This window comes from Cetorhinus maximus, chromosome 3 (assembly GCF_964194155.1).
Source record: "Cetorhinus maximus chromosome 3, sCetMax3.hap1.1, whole genome shotgun sequence".
Taxonomy (NCBI): domain Eukaryota; kingdom Metazoa; phylum Chordata; class Chondrichthyes; order Lamniformes; family Cetorhinidae; genus Cetorhinus; species Cetorhinus maximus.
In genome coordinates, this window is record NC_135881.1 from 123239581 (window position 1) to 123257382 (window position 17802).

A 17802-nucleotide genomic window follows, 5' to 3' on the forward strand; every position below is an offset into this window, starting at 1 on the left:
GAGAGAGGGGAGGGGGAGAGAGAGAGAGGGGAGGGGGAGGGGGAGAGAGAGAGAGGGGAGGGGGAGAGAGAGAGAGAGAGGGGAAGGGGGAGAGAGAGAGAGAGGGGAAGGGGGAGAGAGAGAGAGAGAGGGGAAGAGGGAGAGAGAGAGAGGGGAAGGGGGAGAGAGAGAGGGGAAGGGGGAGAGAGAGAGAGAAAAAGAGTGAGAGAGAGAGAAAAAGCGTGAGAGAGAGAGAAAAAGAGTGAGAGAGAGAGAAAAAGAGTGAGAGAGAGAGAAAAAGAGTGAGAGAGAGAGAGAGAGATAGAGAGAGGGGAAAACAGAGAGAGAGGGAGAAAGTGAGAGAGGAAGACAGAGAGAGCGAGAGAGAGGGAGGGAGAAAGCGAGAGAAAGAGGGAGAGAGCAAGAGAGAGCGAGAGAGAGAGAACTCCATTTTTTGAAAACCTGAAAATGACCCACTTGACGATTGTTTCCCATTAGTTAGCCAAACCTCTATGCAAGTTAATGTCACCCCAACATCATGAGCTCTTTTGTGGTAACATTTTACCTGACACCTTACCGACTGCATTTTGGAAATCCAAATGCACAACATGGGCAGAATTTCCACGCCCCCCGCCCCCCCCCCCCCCCCAATCAGGGGGCCGGGGGGGGGGGGGGGGGGCATGGAGGAGTTGCTGGGAGGGCGCACTTCCGATCGACACCATTTTACATGGGCGACCCAATTAAGGCCCACCAAGCATGACGTCCGCACGGAAGCACTATGCGCTCCCTGTGTAGGTGGTGGTGGTTGGGGGGTGGGGAGGAATGCCTAAAATCGAGTGCATGCTCTTTCGCGCATGCACATGATAGAAAGCACCCATCTCCCTAAGTGTTGCCCCAGGGAGATCGCCGCTACTTCCAACAATGTTAAAAATAGAAAAAAAAAATTCCCTTACATGTCCCCTCATGTGACAAATGTGACAATATCACGTTTTGGGACATGTTCATAATTTCCATAACAACTTTTTAAAAATTTTTTAAACCCTACATGAAACCTCATCTCGCCAGTGGATGAGGTTTCGTGTTTTTTCTAGTTGCTGCCGGGGCTCCTGGCCTGCCCTGCCCACCAACCTTAAGGTTGGACGGGCAGGTCCTTTAATTGCTTAATTGATCCTGTCAATGGCCTCAATTGGCTATTGACAGGTCGGTGGGCCCACAGCTGATTTTGCTGCGCTCTCGCCTTCCTGAAAATTGAAATCAGGCGCGGTGATGTCGGGAGTTTCCCCCGAAGTCACCGTGCATTATTTTATGCTTTGGCAAGCGGGCCCCACCCCCGCTTGCCGACGGTAAAATCCTGCCCCATGTACTGGTGCCCTTTTATCCACCCTCATTATATCCTCAAAGAGCTCTAATAAATTTGTAAAGCATTGTTCCCTTTCACAAACCATGTTGATTCTGCCCGACTGTATTATGATTTTCAAAATGTCCTGCTACTACCCCCTTAATTGATTTTAACATTTTTCCAATGACAGATGTTAGACTAAATCACTGAAAACCATAGAATTACAACTGTTCAGTCTTTATAATATCACCATAAATGAGTAACTCTGAAGTTAGGACATTATGCAATGCAGGGCATAAGTTATTAAACGGCATATCCTGCAACTCTGACATCAAATGTGGGTCTGTATAGATTTATATATTGATGTGACATTTGCGTACATTTTGTTCTTTTATGTCAATCCAACTGTCACCTCATTTCCCAATTCAGTCAACCATTAATGCCCATCCCACAAATTACTGTCAAAGTACTCAGAACATTCAGCAGAAGACATATGCTATAGGGCAAGCGAGCTTTGCAGTTTTACTTTCTCCATTGCCTTGCATCTGGGTACCTGACTATATGTCAGCAGAGAGCTATACAATATCAAAGTTTATGGATATCACCAAATTAAAGATTATAGTTAACAATGAGGAGCTCTGCGATAAAATACAACTGAACGTTAACAACACGAAAAATGGATGTGTAAATGGCAAATGAAATTCAATAAGAATATGTGCAAGGTGGTGTACTTGGGAGGAGGAATTAGAAGGCTACAAGAGGTCAGAGGCTGGGAATTCTGTGGAGAGTAACTCATCTCCCGACTCCCCAAAGCCTGTCCTCCATCTGCAGGGCAAAAGTTAGCAGTGTGCTGGAATACTGTATTTGCCTGAATGAATGCTGCTCCAACAACACTCAAGAAGCTTGACACCATCCAGAACAAAGCACCCCATCCATCACCTTCAGCATCCACTCCCTCCACCACTGACACACAGTGGGAGCCATTTACAAGATGCACAGCATCAACTCACCAAGGCTCCTTCAACAGTACTTTCCAAACCCACAAACTCTATCATCTAGAAGGCCAAGGGCAGCAGATAGATGGGAACACCACCACCTGCAAGTTCCCCTCCAAGTCACTCACCATCATGACTTGGAAATATATTGCCGTTCCTTCACTGTTGTTGGGTCAAAATCCTGGAACTACCTCGCTAACAGCACTGTGGGTGTATCTACACCACGTGGACTGCAGCAGTTCTAGAAGTCAATTCATCACCACCTTCTCAAGGGCAATTAGGGATGGTCTAGCCAGCAGCACCTACATCCCCTAAAAGAATTTTTAAAAATATTCCTTGGAAAGTAAGAGTCTAAATGGGGTGGAAGCACAAGGGGATCTCGAAGCATACAAACAAATCATTAAACATACCAATACAGGTTAACAAAACCATGAAAACCACAAAAACACTGTGGCACAAGAAAGCAGAGAAGCTATGTTAAACTTACAGAACCTTGATCAGACCACACTTGGGTGTACTATACACAGTTCTAGTTTCCATTTTACAAAATTACAGAAGCTCTGGATAAAGTGAAAAAAGATTTACACATATGATACCAGAACTGAGAGGGTAAAACTATTAGAAATAAAAATAGACTGTACAGATTGAGGCTCTTTTCTCTAAAAAAAGAGACAGGGGTGACCTGATACAGGTCTAAAATTAGAAGGGGGTTTGATATGTTTCCATTTGTAGGGAGTGCAAAACCAGGGACTACAAACACAAGATAGCCATTAATAAATCCAATAAGGAATTCAGCAGAAACATCTTTACTTAGGAGAGCAGTGAGAATGTGTAACTTGCTAATACATGGAGTTGTTGAGACCAATAACATAGGTGCACCTAAGGACAAGCTAGATAAGGACAAGAGCAAAAGAAATAGAAGGATATGTCAGAAGAGTGTGATGAAGCAAACAGAGTTGGAGGAGACTCATGTGAAGCATAAACACCCTGCTGGGCCAATGGCTTGTTTCTGTGCCGTAAATTCAACGTAATGAGGGTAGTTGAGTGTGGTCCTCAATCTGAGCCGCAATTCAGATCCACAACCTTGTGCACTGACAGCCAAGCACTTTGGTTCTTAGGGCTATTAAGTTGCACCATATCTTAGTTTGTTTAGTAATTATGTTCTGCCAAGATTTTGAGACATTAAGCTTTTATTTGACTTTAAGCTCACCTATTCCAGATATTTTAGCCCTGTTACTTACTGGGGTGAGATTTCTAAGGTGAAGGATGGACCTCAACATGAGGTATAATCCAGAAGCTTGGAAATCTGTGTTTCTCCCATTACCATGTATTTGTAACACCAGTGTGTTGTGTGTTTTATTCCCGCAAGCTAAAAACAGATTCCCTACCTGGAAGCCAGCCTGATTGACAGACTTGGCTCCCAGTCAGGCAGGGCATACTGTCAAACCGCTGCAGCCCAGGAGCAACTAAGTTTAGTGTGGTTCGGCATTGAGATGGCTGGGGAATGAGGGTCAGGGGGAGTACACTGTAGTTTGAAGGATCTGGGATGATCACAGAGATTGGAGGCAAAGATGTGGAAGTGAAGAAGGACCGGGGATAGATCAGAGGAGCATGTGAGGTCAGAGAATGTTCAGCAGCAGAGACAGGGCTCAGGAGGGATTGGAAGATCAGAAATCTGAGACAAAGATGTGGTGGGTGTGGCAGAAGTCAGGGGAGATATCAAAAGCAGAGATGAGTAGAGACAGTCAGAGGAGAATAAACTGGGGAAAAAGTCAGAGATCACGGGTGGGGGCGGTAGGAGAGGTCGGTGATCAGAGGGTGTTTGGGCAATGTTCACAGGGGAAGACTGTGGAGGTGTTGGGGGAAGTGGGAAACGGCATTTATAGGTCTGCCTTTTGGGCCTGGAGGAAATTCTTTTACTCCTCCTACCCAGAAAGAACAAGTTTTATAAAAGCCACTTACCTGAAGTACTCAGCCCTTCTGACCTCCTTTTATCTGCCAAGTTGCCTTGGGCCCAAGAAACCCTGCCCACAATGGTTAAAACAGAAGAGCTTAAAATGAAGGCATGTAGCCTCCTTAAAAAATTTCAATGACCAACCTACCTCCTGGGAACTGGTTGATCACCTGTCACATTCAAATCAAAACAGATAATTTGGGTTCCCATTTCATTTAACATTTTAACTTCTGACAGAGTTTCACCTGTTTTGGGGGGCTTGAAATTACCTGTTCACAACTACCAGGAGAGACCAACCTAAAAGTGCATCCATTATCCTTAAAAAAAAGACCTAATTTAAATGTGATATTTCTCAATTCTCAACAAATTGATTTGAGTCGTGAATTCTCGGGATCTCACCTGGAGCATGTGTGGCACAGAGATCGTAGAGAAGGGGAAGGCATGTAGATTATGGACGTATTGTAACAGAGAAATAGAAATGTCAGCACTTCAAACCTGTTTAATAAGTAAAGGAAAATTAATCTAATTTAAGGGCATCACAAAGCATAAATGCAAGTTTACAATTTTGCATTTTCCCATCTCTAAAGCATGTTTTTATAGCTGTTTGCTATTATTTAAAAATTAATATAAACAATTTAACTTGCTACAGAATAAATTATTTTACATGATAGAAATGAGACAAAGCATACAACTCATCTACAGTGCTTGTGCAAAAATTGGGCCATCACCTAAAAGTACTTTTGTACTTGAAGAAGATGAAATCATTACCAAGATCAGATAGTACTGTGAAACCAAAACCATGTCTGCAATCCATGCGTTAATTTAGTTAACGCAAAAATCAGAATGAATCTATTTAATAGTTTACCTATTGCGGTACAAATAGACAACGATAAAACAGAGTAAAATTCTATACCCCAATTGTGACATTCATCTTGACCTAACATAAATCTACATGATTACAAATCTCATTATTTGGTTTATGTAATCAGCTTTAAGAAAAAAAACATTTACTATATTCTCTTGAAATTTTATTTAAAATTGTCAATTTTTACAATTGAATTTTAAAACTATAATACATTTATTCAGTTGGTACTGTTAGTTCCATGAGCTACTTTACATAATTTCAAACATCTGCAGTCTAATTAATATCTTACCTGTTTTGTGCTGTAAATGTTTCCCTTTGACAGTAAGGTCCAGAATGTACAACTCTAGTCAAGCCATGTCGAGATAAAGCGCCTTCTGTAAGTGCCATAGAACCAAAACTAGAAGGCTAAAGCACCATTGAAAAGGTTAATCAACAAAATATACATCAAACACAAAATCTGGACATGGAGTAATTCTACCACATAACATTTTGAAAAATAACTTTTTGTATGATAATATGCATAAGATAGCATATTTTAACATCAAAGTATTGTGCCATGGAGTGGTAGGTACACATTTGAGCCTTGTCAACGAGATCTCAATCACAGTCACAATGCTGTGGAGATGGAATACTGAAAAGCTGTATTGCATCACCATCTCCCAGAGAGCTAATGAAACTACTTCTTTCAGTTGCCCCACTGCTTGCACTACCATGCCATCACAGGTGTTAATTGGGCTAATTTGGAATTCAAAATTTAGTTCTATAACTAGTGATGTAACTAGTCAGAGTTCAGTTTTCTTTAATTTACCTAAAATTCAGCTTTTGAAGACCCCATTTGGGATTCTATTTTTAAATATGGAATTAAAATATTTTTCTACTTCTGGCACTAAGTATCAACATCAAGCGATTTGCCTAGCTTCATTTGACCCACCCAGGTAGAGTGAACATTAATCTCAATTAAGTATCCTTACATAAACTGCCACTCAAAACACAAATAATATCTAAATAAGGCACAAGCAATTCCAGCAGTTTCACTGCTCTGGGACTTCTTGTGAAAACTGATTAGCTTGAACAGCAAATCATACATGCAATAAATGTGGAAATTCAAAGGATTTGTTGCAGAAAGTGGGTGACAACAAATTCACTTGTTCCATCTAGAAACTAGAAAGAGGTCAATAAAGCACAGAGGGAAAGCAAGGAATTTATAAAAATACATTTCAGCATCTCAGAAAAGTAATGGAAAACAGGTACACACTGATAAATATTTTAGACTTCACCTCAATACAAGGGTAAAGATTATAATCCTGATTTTTGAAACAGCTTTGTGATATCAGTTAAGATAATTGAGTTGCTAGTCTAATGAGGGTTAAAATAACACACTCAAGAATATTTTATAGGTCATTAATGCTGATATTTTAAAAATGTATAAGAGCCATAAGAAAGGCTTGGCTTTAGAAGTAATTGGGCACATTATCGCAAGACCTTCAAATTTGAACATGCAGTGGGTGCAGGGAATGATCACTATGTCAGAATGGACAGACCAATGGCGCACACAATATTGCTATCAGGCTTCCTCATTGAGCCAGCAAGCCGCAGACACCTAACGAATGTTTTGGATGCTTTTATCCCCACTCAGGAACATTCACCCCGATCGTCTGCAACCGGATTCTCTACGTCTCGTCATTTGTGTTTTTCACCAGAACTTGCTGGTTAGCATCCAGGAAGAGAACTTGACTGCCATTTGGTCCCTCGTTAGAGGTGAAGACAAATTATGGCACTGCATGTGACACTCTGGGGGCTGAATTTAATGCTCCCCGCCAGCGGGTTTGAAGGCATATTAATTCCAATTCCTCTCTTACTTTACAATGAACACCAGAAGAAATGGATAGCAGAACGAGAACATTTATTTATACTGCAGCAGGATACATTTGCATTGCAAAATATTACATACAAGGCATTTTAAATTTAGCTCTTCTTTGCAAAAGCAATTTACTGAAAATGAAGAGCTCCTATCTAGATGCTAAAAACACTTCCAGTATTAAAATTAAAAGCACTTTCATCACCGTGTTCCAGTAATCTCAAAGTAATAAAATGCATGTGATTTGCCAACAAACTTTAAAAGTGTTTAGAATACACTAAAATAGGTCTCTTACCTCATGATACACAGAAGGTTTTGAAAGAGATGGAATTGTAAAAGACTGCACTTTACTACATCCATCTTTATCGACAATTTCCTGGAAAATAATTGTAAATTTGAGTCTCGATTTAGACAACAATTTGGTGTTTAAACAAAACAGCAAGTAAATAAACAAGCAAACCATTTGCTTTGGGTAAAATCATAAAATGCTGGAACTCGGGTTCTGGTGAAAGGCCATCAAGCTAAAAGGTTAACTCTATTTCACTTTTCACAGATGCTGCCAGGCCTGCTGAGTTTTCCCAGCACTTTGTTTTTATTTCAGATCTCCGGCATCTGCAGTATTTTGCTTTTATTTTAAAGAAAATGCTCTCTTGGTTGGAAATCATCTTTTTCATAGATATCATTTATCTCCAATATTTAAATTCAATGTAATCCAAAAGTGAACTTGCTCTTGCATTGTATCTTTTCAAGTCTAGGAGCTATTAACTACTTTAAAAAGTGCAGTCACTGCATTATATAGACAAAAATATTAACTTGTGTCATGTCAAACAAAGGGCAATGTGTCTAAATGTCTAAGCAAAGTTGAAATGACTTAAGCCTTGCTCTGTGGTCTTAAAATAAATTGAAACACCAAATTATAATTTTATGGCAAAATATTTGATATTACATACCAAATTGTAGATGCCCAAGAGGAGTGCCTCAGTGCAGCCACTACTGTGCATATCTCTTGTTGCTATGACTGAAAGGTAGCTCCATACAAGCTCAGGAAGATACTGTAATGTGAATCTCTTCAGCTCAACCTCACCACTGCGATAAAATTCAAACAACTGGTGGCAAACTGGCTCCAGCAACTAAAGTTAAAATAAGATGTTGAAGAGTTTCCAGAAAATGTCAGTACAAATAAACAAGATGAAGGAGGACATCATAAAAATCAGAGCATCAATAATTAAAAGAAAAAAAAAAATCCACAAGCCTGACAGCCCTCATTCAACTTACAGAACACAAGCATTCTTTAACTTTAGGAAGCTGTTAGGAAGTCTATTCTGAAAGCTCCATTTATTATAGAGCAGTTGGTGAAGTCTCAGTGAAGGGGTTATTTACAAATTTGGCACCACCACAAAGACAAAAAGCAAAGACAAAAAGTTGGTCCTTAGTCCTACTTTGTTCACTTTTCTCACAAATGTGTTGCAGAACATCCTGACCTTTAAAATTTCCATTGCTTTGGAAAAATAGCAATGCTAGCCAACTAGTCATAGATTAAACTTATTTAAATGCCCCCCCCCCCCCCCCCAACCAATGTTGTAGCTGTACTGGAACAGCTTGGCTGGGGGCATGGCTAGTTCTGAAGCACAAGTCTTCACTACCATTGTTGGAATGTTGTCAGGGCCCATAGCCTTTCCAGTATCCAGTGCCTTCAGCTGTTTCTTGATATCACATGAAGTGAATTGAGTTGGCTGAAGACTGGCACCTGTGATGCTGGGGTTCTTTGGAGGAGGCTGAGATGGATCATCCACTCAGCACTTCTGGCTGAAGATGATTGCAAATGTTTCAGCCTCAATTTTAGCACTGATGTGCTGGGCTCCCCCATCATTGAGGGCATTTGTGGAGCCTTCTTCTCCAGTTAGTTGTTTAATTGTTCACTACCATTCACGACTGGATGTGGCACGACTGCAGAGCTTGGTCTCAAAGTCAGGAGTTTTCTGATTTTATCAGCTTTCCTGTCAGGACATTGCATGAGCTTCTGAAAGTGAGGCGAGGGGCAGGGGGGCGTGGTGGAGAAGAGAGAGAGAAACAGTCGGTGGTGGGCCGGGGTGGGGGGGGTGAAGAGAGGAAGAGATGGAGAAGAGAGAGAGAAACAGTGAAGAGCTTTCAGTCAACATGGTGGTGGAAGATAGAACTGGATGTCAGCAGCATATGTGGAAGTTGATATCATGTCACCAAGCAGCATGCAAATGAGGAATGAAATCCAGCCAAAAACATAATAGTAAGGCAAAGAAAGAGTGATGGGTTGAGGTAATATATCTGTCAGGTGAAAAGAAAGGTGGCCCAAAGGAGTCAGGACAGTAGAACCGCAGAGGGATTAGGAAAAAAAGATATAAGTATTTAGCTCGGATACGGAATGATAGCCAAAAACATGCATCGAGAAAACAAATTAGATAGATATGGCAGAAATTAGGACCAACCTGGAATCATACAGCACACGTTGTGGTGATTCAACACATTTTGTCTGTGTTGGACATGATGCAATTAGAGAACAGGGAAAAGGCGATATCGAAGAGTCAAAAGTTATAGCCTGAAGTTCAGTGTTGGAGTGAAGTTGCCCTGCATAACCTGCATTTATGTTGTAGCATTATTGTTAGACAAACATCAAAAGGTGCTACAGGGACACATGAGCAGCAATGAATGACAAACCAAAAAGAGCAAAGAATAAGAATGGTGACCAGAAGCTTGACCAAAGGTGTGGGTTTTAAGGAAAATCTTAAAAAGGATGGAAGAGACAGGGTATATGGCAAGAAATCCAGAGCATGAATATCACAAGTATTTGAAGAATTAGGCAGACTTGGGTACAAAGTGTGGCATTTTAGATTTTTTATTTATTTTTATTCCTACCTCACTATGCGGCTCACAGATGACTGTGTATAATTCCGAAACCAGAGTACTCTTGCCTTTTAAACTTGAAGCATAACTGGATATAGAAGTCTCAGGCAGTGTCTGAATTCAAAGTAAAAAGCAAGTTAAAACTGCAATATAATGGATGCAATTTTAAAATAAATGTCCATTTCATTAAAATTTAAAAGCCTATTTGACCATTTTTCCATCAACAATGAGAGCTTTTGACACAGCAATGCCTTACAGTCACATCCTGTTGTGACACACCTAATATAATTCTGGTTTCACCACAATTCTGCTCAAAGCAGACCGCCAGTAACGGCAAGAACATGCTTTTGTTTGCTACCAGAAAACTCGGTAATATCTCTATTTATAATTCAACTTTTCCACCATCTATATGCAAATCATATACATTGATTGTATGCTAATTTGCATCAGTATAAAAGCAAAAACTTTTATATTTATTCACAGTAAAGGGGACATTCCACAGGATAACCCAGCTGTCCAAAATCTAAATTGGCCTGCAACTTACTGATATATTTTAAAAACGTGAATATGAATAATTTCATATGCAACTTTTTTTTCCTCAAGTGTCAGCTTAGTTCATTGGTAGAGGGTCACTATGATCTGGAGCAATTTCAGCTGCCAATTCAGTGTGGTACTGAAGATGTGCAGCATTGTCAGACTGTCTTTTAGACTCTCAACAGAGGTCTCATCAGCCTGTTCTGACAGGACATAAAAATCCCAATCCAGTACTCAAAGAAAAGTAGCAGAGTTCTCCCAATGTCCTGACCAACATTTATCCAATCAACAAAACTGATTAGCGATTGCTTATCTCATGCACTGTTATGGGATTTTACTATGCAAAGTGGTTGCTGCTCAATTTTTCCTCTGATCTAAATTAATGAAAATGACCAATTAAGAAACCTAGAGAAGCTCCAACCATGACCAGAGCAAATTCTGCACCACTCCTGTAATGACAACAATCTGCAACAGTCCTCCTATCACATCAGAGAATGGCAACACCATGGAACATTCTTCTGGCCAGTTGAAAAAAGTCAACCACCGCAGAGATAGATATGGGTTCCAACCGTAGATTCTGGAGAATCTACAAATATAGCAGTATAGAAACATTACAAAATGAAAAATTGTATACTTTGTGGGTAAATAATTATGTGCATTTTGACTGATCGATATGGAAAACAAACAGAATGTGTTAATAGTCTGAGAAAACAACTTTATTAATAAACAGTGGTTCATGACTTGGAGGCATTTCTGAGGTATCTGAAGTTCCTGGTTCCAATGTAAAATCAGCTCCCCAGAACATCCAATGCAATTGCAGCCCTCAATAGCAGTGAACGTTTCAGAAGATCTGGGTCATTATATTTTTCTCCAGATAACAAAGCATCTAAATGCAACAATAGTACAGACAGACTTTTCCAAAAGATGACTCAGTGGGAAAAATTTAGACAGTTTCAGCAGGCAGATTCCTTGCAGCCTAGGTCTGCAATCAAAGAAACAAAATCATACTCATCATAGAGCTTTTGAAAGTTATATACCAAGTGCCATAGGAACGAATATGCTTGTTGAAATAGGAGATTTTAAAATAAATTATAAAAAGACACTTGGTATTGCCCACTGCAACATAAGTCATGAAGTCCCCACCACTGAAAGGGAGTGCTTTGATGCTAACATGGCTTTGCCCCAAGACACAATGGACAGTTTATATGAATCAATGTTTTTGTTCATAAGCCTGTTCAGTAGTACAGATGAATCATTTCCTCTTTTGTTTATGCTGCCATGAGAAATCTGGAAATTAAGCCAAGTCTTGCACAATATTCACTAGTTGCATGCAAAACATGGCATTACTTCCTGCAATCTGAATACTTAATTATTTATGTACTATTTATTGTGCATATTTAGCAACCATAACTTTTAAAGCTTTGTCAGATGTTACAGCTCTCTTGGGCTGGTGTGCCCCTTTGTTGTGAATCTCAATTCTTGCTAATCTGTTACTTTTGCTCCTCTCTTCCACTGTTGTTATTTAAGAAAATTCATCATATAAAAAGGGACAAAACACTTCACCATTTTCAGTAAATTAATGGAAAAAGAAAATCTAGTTAACAGTTTCACAGAGCAAAACCATGCAGAAAACAAAATTTCTGAAATGGAAGAAGTCCGACAAACGTCTGCGTTGATATCATAGAGCAACGATCAGCACAATAAGTTAAACTACAACAACTTCACAGAGTATGGAGAGTGTGTTTTACACACAGACAGGATATTAGCGAGCATACTTCCTTTATTATGCTAATATCAAGGGGCTGGGGATATGAAAGTAAAGCTGTAATGTTCGTAATATATAACGAGAGTTTTCTTCCTCCCCCAATCCCACCAAGCTGTGTCCGCTACTCTAAACAAGACAAAATGACTCACCAGCAATTCCACTGGAGAATTGTCTATGTGATTCTGCACTGTAATCACAATTCTGTAGGTTATTTCATTAAATCTAATGTGCAAGGACTATTTTGAGAATTTTTCATCAAGTTGCTTTCTTTCCTTATTGCACATTGACTGAAAGCCCACATTATCTTCCTCTCCACACCAACGCCCACCCCACCCACAACTTTGGCACACCTCTTGCCTAAAAACCTGAAATCTGTGTCCCTTAGTCCTTGTACCATCAGCTAATGGGAACAACTTCCACTGCCTACCCTATCTAAACCTATCACTATTTTGTACACCTCTATCAGACCTCCCTTCAGCCTCCTTTGCTCTAAGGAGGGCAACTGCAACTTTGCCAACCCTACATGTAGCTAAATTCGCTCCCCTCTGGAACCATTCTGGTAAATCTCCTCCATTCCCTCTCAAAGACCCAAACAACCTAAAGTGTGGTGATCAGAAGTGGATGCAATACTCAAGTTAAGGCCTCACCAGAGCTTTATAAAGGCTCAGCATAATTTCCCTGCTTTTGTACTCAATTACCTTCATTTATGAAGTCCAATATCCCATATGTTTTGCTAACCACGCTTTCAATGTGTCCTGTCATCTTCAAAGATCAATGCACATGAAACCCTACATCCCTTTGTCCCTGCACAGTAGATCTGTGCCATTAAGCCTATATTGCCTTTCCCTATCCCTTCTGCCAAAATGCTTCACCTCATATTTCTCTGTAATAAATGCCATCTGACACTCGTCTATCCATTCTGCTAACTTACCCATGTCTTGTTGCAGTCGATCGGCATCATCCTCACTTTTTGTCACACGTCCAAGTTTGGCTCACTCCCCTCTATTGCAGAATATTCTGCATCCTCTCCCTGATATCCTTTATCTGGCATCAGGAAGGCAACATACCATGTGCAACTCACACCAACAGTTACAGATACACCTATCAGTTCCCCTAACAGAATCTCCTATGACTACATTCTTATGCTTCGCTGCTTCCCCCCTGTGCAGTCCCTTGCCCATTGGTGTCAAGGCCTGGACTACACTCCTTCAATGTGTCATCACTTCCAGTAATCTCCAATACTGAGTGGCACACACCCAAAGACTCCTGCAGTTCCTGCCTCTTCCTACTCTTCCAAATGGCAATCCATCTAATATCCTGAACTCTCTCTACCTGTGTGGTGGTTACGTCCTGGAATGTACAATCCAGGAAACTCTCAGCTTCTCTCATGCTCCCTGATTGAGGGCTGTCCCTCAAGTTTAGAAACCCTAATCTTAAGCTTAAACAGCTGGAGACACTTAATACACATGGTCTCAAGATACAAAGTGCCCTGAAGTTCCCATATGGCTCAGGGAATTGTAAGCAACAGGTCTCAGCTGCCATTCCATGGGCTGAAAAAATAACTCTGTTCCTTTTTCAGAATCTTGTCAGTACCTTTTAAAAATATCAATTTTAACTAATGTTTCTAGACTTGGCTCTCAGGTCGTACTGACTCACGCTCCCGCTCTTGGACAGCTCCTTGTTTTTTTTTTTAAATACCAGAACAGCACCTTTTCCTCAGCTCACCAAATTCCCAAGTTTAGCACTTTGTAGAAGCAGTACTCCATAGAAGTGGACTGTTTACTATATGCTTTATGTGACAATTTAGTAAATGACAATAATGTTATGATGAATGGTTTGCGCTGTCTGCTCAATTTAAACATAGGCATTTAAGTAATGGGAACTGTACCTTAAATTCTGACAGCCACTCCACCACCCCTTTGTCTGAAGCCAACATCTTGGTATTTCACTTAGGTCAACCTTTCAAAAAGAAAAAAAAATTAGGAACAATATCTAAAATAATTACATAAATCTAATTGTTAATATGCAGAAAAAATAATTTTGGGCAGTTTTTATACTCAGTGATAATTGGGATGCTTCCAAAGGAAATAAGATTTAATGAAACAACTAAGCCATGTACAATTAACAAAATGGAAGTTAAATAAACTAGTTGCTTATTAACTGACCAAGTTTACCTAAGATCAAAATTAGTGGATAGTAGAATTTGTACGTGCGATGATCTAACAGCTACAAATATAAATTGAGAATCTCACCCAAAATAATTGAGTTACTCGAATGTGCATCTTCCAGACCACATCAAAAATCCTTAATGTATTGTACTCTACTGACTTTTAGTTGTGCCATTTCAAATCTAGAAACGGAGGCCATTGCCATCACGTACCCATGTCCAGTAGTTATTAGAACATAAACAGCAAAAAAAAAACTGCTAACTATGTAGCAGCAGATAAAGATTCTATATCTGATTTTTTTTTTAAAAACAATTAGAGGTAGAATGTCTCAAAACCAGCAACCACAGAGTTAGGTCCATGCCAGATTTCAGGGAAAAAAAAATCAGAACCCCTTAATTCAACAAATAGGGGACACATGAAAAGCAAATTATATGACTGCAAAGCACTTTAGGTTAACAGCCACGTGATATTCTGCTGATATTCAGTTCTCATGCATTGCATTTCATAACGCTTTCATGCCTCCCCAGTTCCCTACGTCAGCGCACCCTGTTTAAACTGAGATAAGATCAAACTGAAATATAAAAGTTATAACTGAAAACTATATATTTTTTAACTCATGCAAGATTGTACAGTACTCTTTAATAACTCTCTTTGGAACTGACACGTCAGCTGCAAGGTGGCAACCAGTGCGCATGGAACTTAAAGACTTTTGGGAATTAAGTGCAATGTTTGAATTTAAGCCTGTGGGCTTCTATTTGGCAGGCTTTAATGGCATCAAAACTCAAAGCTGTAGCAAAAATAGGTACATGTCCTGATCCCAAGCACAACACATTGCTAAATATTGGATTCTATAAGACTCTTACTCTTCCTGGATGAGTTAACCATCTCTGCCACATCTCCGACCACTCAGGGCAGGAAATGACAGGCACAGTAAGTCACGCCAATGCTGGAAACCCTCGAACTTTCCCAAGCTAGGTCGGGCGGTGTTATGACACAGCAATTGGTAAAGGCCGAGTTGTTTAAATCCCAGAAGGAAACTTGAACAACTGATATAAACTATACTTTCAATTGCTATGTTTAAGATGCAGCTCGGAATTCAGGAATAAAACCACCAATCCTCAAGAGGTTTTTATATTAAAAAAATTAAACATTTATTAATTTAACAACAAATTAAACATATATACAAGCCTACAAATTACTACCATAATAACTTTTAAACAAATCCCCAAATTAAATCACTCCCAGGCAAATCTTCACCAAGGCAACAGTAACCCATAAACTTTAAACAGACACCAGGCAAAGCACATTTGATCTTATGAATTCAAAATGAGGTGCCTTTCAATTTGGTTCCTTTGCAGGCAGTTGTAGGCTTACAGGCTGGTTAGATCTTAAATGCCTCTGACCGAAACACACCAACTCCTTTCTGTTTATACCTAGCTTCCCCTTTGAATGTAAATTTTCCATTGCATTACTAGGTTTTTAATTTTACCTCTCCTAACAATCCTTTCATTCCACCTATTAGTAACATAAACACATTGCTTGCCGTCTCCCAGCTAGGTACGAGATTTTACTCCCATTTTTGAATGCTTTATTCAACAAATGAAAATTTACATTTTACCTTCTATCCTCCTTACCTTTATCTAATTAACATCTCAAAACTACTATACATCAAAGCACCCAGATTAGCTGGCTTTAATCCAATAAAACACACACAGACTTTACTACAATTCCAATTTAACAATAATTTCCAATAACATTATTGACATTAATATCTCTTCATGACAGGTGGTTGCTAAGCCACTCAAAACATCAGGCACGCACCAATGTAGCAACCGAACAAGCCAGTAAGTTTTTTTTCCACTCATTTAAAATTCTTGCACGGCCTACTTAAAAAAAAATGGATTTTTCATAAGCCACTTGTTTTTGGGATAGCTGGATTCGAGGTACTGTATCTGTATTAAATTTCGCAAGATCAAAGATTATTGGCCAGAAACTTACCTGCGTTGGGCGGGCTAGGTGGGAGCGGAGCCGATCGCTGCCCGCAATCGGCTGCACGCCGCCATTTAACATGGGTGGGCAATTAAGGCCCGCCCAGCGTGACTCATGGCTGGTAACGCTCAACGCTACCTGTGCGGGCCCCGGGCCGCGGGGGGGTGGGAAAGAGGGAGAGTCGGGGCCTGTGCTCTTTCGCACATGCACACGAAAGAGCGCAGGAATCTCCCTGAGGCACGGTGCTGGCTCAGAGAGATTAAGTTGCTTAAAAAATGTAGTTATAAATAAAGTACAAAATTATTTAAACATGTTCCCTCATGTGACATGCGCTGGAACATGTTTTTATATTTAGGGAAATTTTATCATTTAATTGATAAAAGCTTTAGGAAACCTCATCCCGCCCATGGATGAGGTTTCCTAAAAAATGCGAAGGCCACTTGGGCTCTTGACCTGCCCGCCAACCTTAAGGTTGGACAGACAGAGTTGCAAACAACGTTGACAGTTTGGCGGGCGCGCAGCTGTCTCCGGTGCACACCTGCCGAACGAAAGATCTAAATGACGCGCAGTGACTTCGGGACACACACCCAAGGTCATCTCTCGTCATTTTGCACGTTGGCACGTCGGGCCCGCCCCCGCATACCGACAGCAATATTCAGGCCATTGACTTTCTCAGTCCTTTTGTGTTCATAAAGGCAGTTTCCTTAGACATATGGAGTCTTCAGAAAACCAAAACTGCATTCTTACACATGCTATTAATAGTAAAATCCCTGCGAGTAACACAGACCACCTAATCGCAGTACTGAACATTGGTGGTCTCATGGGATACTCTCCATGTTTCTAGATTCTATTCAAAAGGTAAAAAAAAATCATGCTATTGGAACAATGTGCTCAGTTCATCAGCAGATTAAATGATACATGTAAGCAATAAGATACAGTTAAATATGCATTGCAATACTCCAAAACAAAAATATCCTTTTGTAATTAAGTCTTCATTAATCGTCCATTATTAAACTTTTAATTGTGGTAAAAACTGCACAGAATTCAGACACTGACACCTTATCTTGATTCTTTCATGGGATGAGGGTGTCGCTGGCAAGGCCAGCATTTGTTGTCCATCTCTAATTGCCCTTGGAACCGAGTGGCATGCCACACCATTTCAGAGGGCAGTTAAGAGTCAAGCACTGAGATAAAAGCAAAATACTGCAGATGCTGGAAATCTGAAATAAAAACAGAAAATTCTGGAAAAACTCAGGTGGTCTGACAGCATCTGTGGAAAGAGAAACAGAATTAATGGCCAGGATTTCCCGCTCGCCGACACGTAAAATGACGCGGGATGACGTCACCCCGCCTCGTTTCAATTTTCAGATCGACGGGGGCTCAGCCAACCTGTCAATGGCCTGTTGTGGCCATTGACCAAGTACTTAACCTAATTGATAGACTTGCCCATCCAACCTTAAGGTTGGTGGGCAGTCTGGG

At 40.3% G+C, this 17802-nt stretch overlaps 1 protein-coding gene across 7 annotated transcripts in view; it reads right to left on the reverse strand.

Moving 5' to 3' along the window:
• The window catches only part of hycc1 (hyccin PI4KA lipid kinase complex subunit 1), a 92074-nt gene that overhangs the window by 38166 nt on the left and 36106 nt on the right, over positions 1-17802 (reverse strand). For 6 of the 7 annotated variants that reach the window (XM_078538887.1, XM_078538893.1, XM_078538890.1 and 3 more), the window contains 6 exons: positions 14055-14125; positions 9880-9981; positions 7941-8120; positions 7286-7366; positions 5422-5537; positions 4667-4762 (listed from right to left, as the gene is read on the reverse strand). In XM_078538887.1, coding sequence (XP_078395013.1) covers positions 4667-4762; positions 5422-5537; positions 7286-7366; positions 7941-8120; positions 9880-9981; positions 14055-14102 — 623 coding nt within the window. In that variant the 5' untranslated portion in view covers positions 14103-14125. The remainder of the gene's footprint in view (positions 1-4666; positions 4763-5421; positions 5538-7285; positions 7367-7940; positions 8121-9879; positions 9982-14054; positions 14126-17802) is intronic. The other variant, XM_078538892.1, reaches the window with a different exon arrangement.